Source organism: Colobus angolensis, unplaced genomic scaffold (assembly GCF_000951035.1).
Source record: "Colobus angolensis palliatus isolate OR3802 unplaced genomic scaffold, Cang.pa_1.0 Scaffold65, whole genome shotgun sequence".
Taxonomy (NCBI): Eukaryota; Metazoa; Chordata; class Mammalia; order Primates; family Cercopithecidae; genus Colobus; species Colobus angolensis.
Genome location: NW_012120154.1, coordinates 2,958,317 through 2,967,600, shown reverse-complemented (window position 1 = coordinate 2,967,600; position 9,284 = coordinate 2,958,317). Strand labels below are relative to the sequence as shown.

The 9,284-nt window shown below is 45.3% G+C and overlaps 1 protein-coding gene across 3 annotated transcripts in view; it reads right to left on the bottom strand.

The window, feature by feature from the left end:
• The window catches only part of DDX17 (DEAD (Asp-Glu-Ala-Asp) box helicase 17), a 25,569-nt gene extending 16,547 nt beyond the window's left edge, over positions 1-9,022 (bottom strand). For 2 of the 3 annotated variants that reach the window (XM_011964226.1, XM_011964227.1), the window contains exons 1-3: positions 7,330-7,719; positions 2,557-2,707; positions 504-603 (exon numbers count right to left, since the gene is read on the bottom strand). In XM_011964226.1, coding sequence (XP_011819616.1) covers positions 504-603; positions 2,557-2,707; positions 7,330-7,379 — 301 coding nt within the window. In that variant the 5' untranslated portion in view covers positions 7,380-7,719. Of the gene's footprint in view, positions 1-503; positions 604-2,556; positions 2,708-7,329; positions 7,720-8,959 lie in introns of those variants that run through there. The other variant, XM_011964228.1, reaches the window with a different exon arrangement.
• Positions 9,023-9,284: the final 262 nt, after the last annotated feature.

The following is a 9,284-nucleotide window of genomic DNA, read 5'->3' as shown; positions in this document are numbered from 1 at the left end:
ATGGTGTGAACCCGGGAGGCGGAGCTTGTAGTGAGCCGAGATCCGGCCACTGCACTCCAGCCTGGGCGACAGAGCGAGACTCCGCCTCAAAAAAAAAAAACAAAAAAAAACAAAAAACAAACAAACAAACAAAAAAAGCTGCGATAATTGTCTACCTCTCCCAGAAATTTGAAAAACCATTACCCTAAAGCATCTAACAGGACATGGGAACATGGTAGTCATTTATTGCTTACCAAATTCACATTATGTCCAGCTAGAAAGCAATTTCATGTTGATGTTTTCTAAAAGGCAGAGGGCAAAACCCTAGAAAAAGATAAAAACTTAAAAAAAAAATTCTCAGTCTAAATACAAGAACAGAAGAACTGATGACCATAAAACCATAAAAACAATCTCTTGTCCTTTCAACAAAACCCCAAGTCTGGCTCAAAGAGTTTAACCTACTACCCATGTCTCCCATTCAACCCAATTTAACAAATTAAGGCTCTAGACTGAAGAATACTTACGTGGGAAGTTAGCATGATGGAAGGCAAACACGGGTTTAGGACAAACGTCTCCCCCTCTCACTGTAATCTCTTTCTTTCGGCGTAGCTCATCAACCTCATACTATGGAAAAAAATTAAATAAGACAAGTTAGTAAACTAGTTACTCTAAACATTCAGAATTTATGTTCCAAGCTAGCTGAGCAATTATCCAGTCCACAGCTACGATGGCAAATGTTTAATAGTTTACATGGTACTTTCATGCGCATCATTTTAATTTTGCAAGGCTCCTACTTACTTTGTAAGTTAATTAACGATGTAGGTGATTAAGAGTTCCACTTTCTACAGGAGAAAACAGGTAAGTAACTTGCCCAAGGTCAGAACGAGGAGGAAAAAAAGTGGAACTTGGACCCAAGTACTCTTTCCATTACACTTTCTTCTGAAAGAGTAACCATTTCATGTGTAGAGTCCAAAAAACAATGATAACGAGGTACAAGAATAGACAATGTTGGCTGGGCACGGTGGCTCCCACCTATAATCCCAGCACTCTGGGAGGCTGAGGTGGGTGGGTCACTTGAGGTCAGGAGTTTGAAACCAGCCTGGCCAACACGGTGAAACCCCGCCTCTACTGAAAAAAACAAAAAAATAAAAATAAAATTAGACAGGCGTGGTGGCACGTGTCTGTAATCCCAGCTACTCGGGAGGCTGAGGCAGGAGAATTGCTTGAACTTGGGAGGCAGAGGTTGCAGCGAGCCAAGATCATGCCACAGCACTCTAGCCTGTGGAACACAGCGAGACTTCATCTCAAAAAAAGAAAAAAGACAATGCCAATATATCTTTTTCACTAACAGATGAAAAGACATGACCTAATATACAATAGTTTCAATCATGTATAATAAACAGATTAGTAAGCATTATCAACAAATGAGAACAAATTCAATGCATATTGAAACTGGTCCCCTTTTATGAGTATTGGGGTCTTAGTTAAGTATATATAAGAAAGGTTGTAATCCCAGCACTTTGGGAGGCCGAGACGGGTGGATCACAAGGTCAGGAGATCGAGACCATCCTGGCTAACACAGTGAAACCCCGTCTCTACTATACAAAAAACTAGCCAGGCGAGGTGGCGGGCGCCTGTAGTCCCAGCTACTCGGGAGGCTGAGGCAGGAGAATGGCGTGAACCCGGGAGGCGGAGCTTGCAGTGAGCTGAGATATGGCCACTGCACTCCAGCCTGGGCGATAGAGCGAGACTCTGTCTCAAAAAAAAAAAAAGAATGTAAAGAAAGGCCAGGCGCAGTGGCTCACACCTGTAATCCCAGCACTTTGGGAGGCGGAGGTGGGTGGATCACTAGGTGATCGTGAGATGGAGACCAGTCTGACCAACATGGAGTTGGTCCATGTTCTCCCTCCAACATGGAGGGAGAAACCCTGTTTCTCGCACTTCAGCCTGGGTGACAGAACAAGATTCCATCTCCAAAAAAAACACACAAAAAAACAAAATACCGGCTGGGCGTGTGTAATCCCAGCACTTCGAGCGGCCATGGCAGGTTAATCACCTGAGGTCCAAGGTCTGGAGTTCGAGACCAGCCTGCCCAACATAGTGAAACTTCGTCTCTACTAAAACTACAAAAAGTTAGCCAGGCATGGTGGCGGGTGCCTGTAATCCCAGCTACTCGTGAGGCTGAGGCAGCAGAATCACTTGAACACAGGAGGCGGAGGTTGCAGTGAGCCAAGATCATGCCATTGCAGTCTAGCCTGGGCAACAAGAGTGAAACTCTGTCTCAAAAAAAAAAAAAAATCTGGGTGCAGTGGCTCACGCCTGTAATCCTAGCACTTTGAAAAGCTGAGGCAGGTAGTTTGCTTGAGGTAGGGAGTTCAAGACCAGCCTGGGGAACATGGCAAAACCCAGTCTCTACAAAAAGGAAAAAAAAAAAAATTAACCAAAAGTTTTTTGTAAGAAAAATACCACCACACTGGAATAAAATGTAAAACAGCAACAGCAGCATATGAATAAACTCTAACCAATGTATCTACTTGGTTCAATAATCTGTACATTAAAATACACATGTAAACTTACTGGTGTCAGTCTTGCTACTTCTGGATGTTCCACATAAAAATTTTTCTCGAACTTGGGGAGCTCACTCAAATCCCACTTTTTTTTACGCAAACGCTCCCCAGGATTACCAAATTTCTTCGGGGGAAGGCCACCACCACCTCTTGCTCCAAATCTAGAACAACAGAATTTTTAGTTAGTTCATCAGTACTTTCAAAGCAATGTATCGTACATGCCATAAAAACATTCAAAAAGGATGGAGTTCTAGAGATACTACCAGCCTACCTCCAAAAAGACCATTTTATTTACTCCTATTTAAAGGTATGGAGAACTGTGTAAAACTTCCTTTACTACCCAACAATGCTGTTTTATGAGTACGTCTACAATAGGTGAAAAGTTAAAAACTCCTTTATTGAGAGAAATACATCCTAGGGATTACAATCACAGATTCTGGATCCAGACATGGTTTTGAGTTTTGATTCTGCCACTTACTGTGTAATTTGAATATAATTATTTAACTTCTACATACCTTAGTTTCCTATGCAAAGCAGAAATAATACCACCTATTTCAGAGGTTGCTGAGAAAATGATCTAATAATGTGCAATGTGCTATAAAAGTATCTGGCATAGCCAGCACCCAGTACAAGTTAGCATCATTTCATTCAACAAATAGTTATTAGGTACCAAGTTATTAGGAACCAAGTATGTATCAGTTACTGTTTTAAGTGGTGCTGTGCTGGAGTTACTAAATAAAACAAAAACAAGTCTCTACTCTTGGGTAACAGACATGCAGGCAAAGAATGATATTAGTTTAAGTTTCAATTAAAGGCAAGATTGTGGACAAGGAGGAAAATATACTCCAAGCAAGTCCCTCAATCTTAGAATAGCTTCTTGGGACCACTCCTCCATGTGATGAGCACTCCACTTGTCTGCTAATCTGCAAAGCACAACTGGGCCCTGGAAAGGACTTGGTAGACTGGTCTTCATATTTAGCTTACGCTAATAAAAGAGCTGAGCCTGCCCGGGTCAGTGGCTCACGCCTGTAACCCCTAGCTACTTGGGAGGCTGAGGTGGGAGAACTGCTGGAACTTGGGAGGCGGAGGTTGCAGTGAGCTGAGATGGCACCACAGCACTCCAGCCTGGTAGACAGAGGGCGGCTCCGTCAAGACAGACAGACAGAAAGACAGGAAAGAAAGGAAGACAGAAAAAGACAGAAAGAAAAGAAAGAAAGAAAAAAAAAAAACAAAAGAGCTGAACATAGATTTATGACCCTTCCTTCTTTGGTCTCTATTTTTACCTTCTATCTCCTTCTTGTTCCCAAATGGTATTATTAATTTGCAGGAAAAAAAACACTAACAAGAATTATTTAAGGCTTTAACACTCAACTAATTACTTAAGATCAACTTCTGGCTTTTTATAAACCTTTCACAACAGACAAGCCCAAGGGGAATACAAATATGACCACTGGCCAAAGCTAAAATTTAAGAAATCAGAAGCTACTTTTCCTAGAAGAATCTTAACACTAAGATGGCCTTCATTTTCCCTATTTCGATCTTGTGCAGTGTAGGTCTTCGGCATACACAAACTGTATAGCATTTCTTCACTCAGTTTCTTTACTCCGTGTAAATACTGTACTAAATTTAGTTTCCTTTTCCCACTCTAACCCATTTGTAACTTCATCTTATATAAAGTTCCACTTTATCATTGATAGGCAAGTAGGTGTATTATTCTACAGGGCCTCATTTCCTGAAATTCAAAGCCATTAGAAGGCTGGTTTAACCAGCTAGACATTCCTCTAAATACACACATAACAAAAACTGATGGCAGGAGATTTTATTGGGATCACTGGATACCTACACTCAACAGTCAGAACTTGGCTAATTCCATTTATACCACTACTGAGTAAGACAAATTAAGAATCAGAACAGGAAGAGCACATAGCATAGGGATACACGTGTCAGGGACATCTTTAATATGATCCTCAGCTTAAGGCTCATTACTGAACAGACCAAAAGGCCACCTCAATTGCTGCTCCCAACACACTTGCAAATGAAGCAGATAAATAAGGTACTTTTCAAGAGGTAGAAAGTCTTTGGATTATCACTCTTGCAAATTATAAAATACTTCATTGTTACTGCTGCATTGCAATGCTACCCAAACCTTACTGATTTAGGAAAAACTAGAACTTTTGAAAGTAAGATTCCTGTTAAGGCTTTAAACTGATGATTATCATTTATGTACTTTTTTTCCTCTCTCCTTATTTCCCTGGCTATTTATTCAAGACATACTATTCTACACTAAACATGTAATTTGAAACATGGGGTTTTTGGAAAATATGCCGTCTTCCATGTTTATAATTAATGCTGACATAATTAATGACCTCAAAATTCAACAAAACCTCTCACTTTTGAGCTTATCCATACCATCTTTAAATATGCACATCATACTCTCTGGTATACTATGAGGCTCAAATGTTTTTATCCAGTCAGTAATAAGTTTAATTTGGCTTTGCAAAAAAAATTCACCTTTGAAGATTCATATATTAACATTAAAAACCATATATTAACATTCATATATTAACATTAAAAACCATCACATGTACAATGCATATCATTTTTGCATCACACATGTGAAACACATGAACTGACCTCACCTATTCCTTTTTCAAAGTAACCACCAATTCAACTGTGTAGCATTCAGTTAAGAGTAAAACAGCAATTCAAATAATCAAGAACATTTCTTGGGAAAGGGAGAGTTGTGACAAAGATCTTATGAAAGGCGGCCAATTCGTTTGAAATTTTAAAAAAATGTCATCTGATACTCAAAGAGTTAAAGTATGGATCAGTAATTCACTTTTTTCCTTTCAAATAACTTATTAAAGCATATATATGGTGAAAGGAAATATTAAACCAAACAGCCATGGTAAAGAAACAGAACATTATTAGTACCTTGTATCCCCTCTATGTGCCTATTTCAAGTTTACAACTTTCACCCTAATAACCACTACCTTGAATTTTGTTAACCATTCCTTTTCCTGTCATATTTGCACATATCCTTAAATGTGCGCCCTACCACAACTTGCTTTTTAACTCAACATGTCTGTGACTTATCCACATTAATTCAAGCTCTTTTCTCTTTTTCACGGCTGATTAAATTGTATTCAATTGCACGAATATCCACAATTTATGGAGACATTTGAGTTGTTTCCAATATTCTGTTAGCACGAATGCTGGTATATAAACTTTTCCGTACAAGGATCTTGGGGCACGTGTGCAAGGATTTCTCTAGGCATTACAGTCTAGGGTATAAAGCTTAGGGAGGAATTACTGGGCTGTTTTCAACTTTCTTAGATAATCTTAAAATCTTTTTCTAAGTGGTTGTACTGAAATTCACTTCTAAACTCAGCAATACTGTCAAACACAAGCAAACATTCCATCTCTCGTCCTTTAAACAATGAGATCAAATATCTTCCTTCCTAATAAGGTATAAATCAAAATAATTTTGTAAAAAGTGGCAACTGAAGTGCTTGTGACTAGTAGATTCAGTAGTTGTGCATCTGAACCACAAAAGACAAAAACGTTTGGGGAAAATATGGTGAGCGCCCACTACATACAGCGAGACTATTACATCCATTATCTCTTAATTCCTGACAACACACCAAAGTAAAGGCAATTATTATCACCTTCCTCAGAGGAAACAAGCTCACAAAAGTTACGGATCTTGACCAAGGTCACACACACATATAAATTGGCGTCACATTACTCTTTTTGGAAGCAGGGGATCGGAGTTTCGCTCTGCTGCCCAGGCTAGAGAGCAGTGGCGCGATCCCCACTCACTGCAACCTCCGCCTCCCGAGTTCAAGCGATTCTCGTGCCTCAGCCTCCCGAGTAGCTGGGATTACAGGCATGCACCACCAAGCCAAGCTAATTTTGTATTTTCAGCAGAGACGGGGATTCTCCATGTTGGTCAGGCTGGTCTCGAACTCCCGACCTCTGGTGATCCGCCCGCCTCGGCCTCCCAAGGTGTTGGGATTACAGGCCTGAGGCCTGCGCCCGGCCCACAATACCAGTAACTTTCCTAGCGAGGCAGAATAGTTGATGCTGCACTCCAATTAGAGAAAAAAGGCCGAAATATTAAAACTAAATTAACGACCCAAAAAAATCCTTCCCCCAAACACGGTCATTTAGATGGCAAGCAACTCCATTGCTTTACATCCCAATGCACTTCCTTCGACTTAAAACACGACTAAAGAGGATTAAAACCTATTTTTAAAAATGAGAAGCTGGTCTTTTCGTCTCCAGTGTCTTAAACAGTGAACTCTGGGGGAGAGAACGTCAAGGCTGCCATTTCGTGTAAAGCTTTCCTGGGCTTAAGTATTCTCTTAGGAAGATCCGTGTTTTTCCAGATGAACGCCGAGGCCTGAAGACATCAAACGGCCCGCTCCAAGCCGCCAGGCCCGAGAGCTGGGAAGCCAGGCGAGGCGCCTAAGCCCGGGCAGGGGCTGCTGCGGCCAGGCCGCCCCTCCCGATCCCCCGCGGGGCTGAGACGAGGCCGGGCCGCGCCACGACTACCTTTCGCAAAGAGAGGCCCAGCGTAGCCAAGCCGCCGCCCTCCTCGGGTCCCGAGTGACCCTGGGGCCGAGGCCCGCAAACGAAACCGGTGTCTGGCCTCGAGTCGCCTCGCCTCCCGGGGTCAGGAGCAGGACTCCCAGGCCCGCAGTCCGCCGGGCCTCCCCAGAAAGCAACTCCCCCACCCCCACCCCCACGCCAGGCCTCTCCTCTCCTCCCCCACCCTTACCCTCCACGGTCACGATCCCGGTCCCGGTCCCCAAAGCCTCCTCCGCGCATGGTCCCAAAAGGATAGAGATCTGGGAGCGGGGCACGGATGGCCGGGCTCGGGAGGGCCTGCGGCTCCGGTCTGGTGACGACCGATGGCGGCGGCGCCTCCGCTGTTGGGGCGGCGGCAGGCGCAGCGCTCTCTCGCTCCGACGCGCTGTCTCCCGTCGCAGACGCCACCGTCGCCGCCTCTCTCGTCGGAGACGGGAGCAAAACACAGAGAATCGGGGCTATAAAGCCGGTGGGCAGGTTTGGCTACGCTCAAACCGGGCAGTGCCGCGGTTTAGGCGTCTCCTTCCTTCCCAGCGACTGCACAAAATGGCGGCCGCCGCTGAGTCGGCTCCAACTTAACGCTACGTACGGCGGAGACGATACGTAAACAGCGTCTCGGAATAGCCCGAGGGCTCCGCGGGGAATTACGGGTATTCTTGGAAGCGCTTTACGTCAGTTGCGACGATGGGCGTATTTTGCGGTCTGTACAAGAAAAACGAAGTACGGAGCGAGCGTAGAGTTCTCGCGCCACCTGAACTAGAACGTGGGGTGAGGTGGGAGGAAGCGCCTCTGGTGCGACGTAACATTCTTTGCGTCGTTAGCCGGCCGCTGTTGCGAAGATGCGCAGTATGCGTAACGCATTCTGTTTAGAGAATAGAGGTTTTTGCCTGATTCCGATCTCGGGACAGACCCCGCGGCCGGCTTGTGGAAGTTGCTTTGCAGAAACAATAACCGTCCTCCATATTGTTATCAAGTTTCAGGGTCTCCTGGTGCCAGAAGTCGGGAGGGTCTTAAGTTCCCTGGCTGGCCTTCCTACATGGCGCCGGCAGCCCTCTCGCCCCGCAGCCCTGGGCCCGCTGAGAATGGCGGCGGGCCCCGGCGCCATTTCCTTTCCGTTGCCTCTCGCTGTTCTGTCTCCGGCAGCCATGATGGATGCGCCGTGTCCCTTTCTTTCGAGAGTTTGTGAGGTGGCGATGTCCCCTCCAGGTTAAAGCGTCCTCAGCTACACTTGGTTCACACCGAGGTGCATTTTCTGAACCGTGTATTTTCACCGTCTCTGGCCGAGCACAGCTGTTGCTAATACAGAAACAAAATGTGCTTGGAGGCCGGGCACGGCGGCTCACGCTTGTAATACCAGCACTTTGGGAGGCCGAGGCGGGAGGATCACCTGAGGTCCGGAGTTCGAGACCAGCCTGGCCAAAATGGCAGAACCCTGCCTCTACGAAAAATACAAAATTAGCAAGCAGGGCATGGTGGCGGGCGCCTGTAGTCCCAGATACTTGGGAGGCTGAGGCAGGAGAATCGCTTGAACCCGGGAGTCGGAGGTCGCAGTGAGCCGAGATCCTGCCACTGCACCCCAGCTTGTCTCAAAAAAAAAAAAAAAAAATTGGTTGGAGCCCCAGTGGACTCCGTGGGCACTTTGCTGCCGTTAAACGGCTCTCCTCAGAAGGCCCGGAGAAGACCCCAGCACTCTCGGGGGAACAAGGTTTCAGAGTGATGGTCTTTAGACGCATAAAAAGTGAAAGCTAAGGACAAATGTTTAACCAGGCTAGCCCACGTTCTTCGCTCAATTCCTTCCAGACTGGCTTCCCTCTCCTTACCTGCTTCCTGTCCTCTCAAACTGCATTTTAAAGCCCCGCAAGCTTGGCCAAATGGCATCACACAACTGTTGAGCTGTTAGGGCCCTCGAGACGGGCCCATCTAACGTCTCAATTCAACAGATGGGTAGAAGCGGGGAGATTTGGCCCCTCAGTGTGGGTGCTGAGTGTTTCCCAGATTATTGGGAACATAGCATTAAAAAAGGAGCTTCAAAAAGGCCCTTGAGGCCAGGCAAGGTAGCTCACGCCTGTAATCCCAGCACTTACGGAGGCCGAGGCAGGCAGATCACCTGAAGTCAGGAGTTCGAGACCAGTCTGGCCAACACGG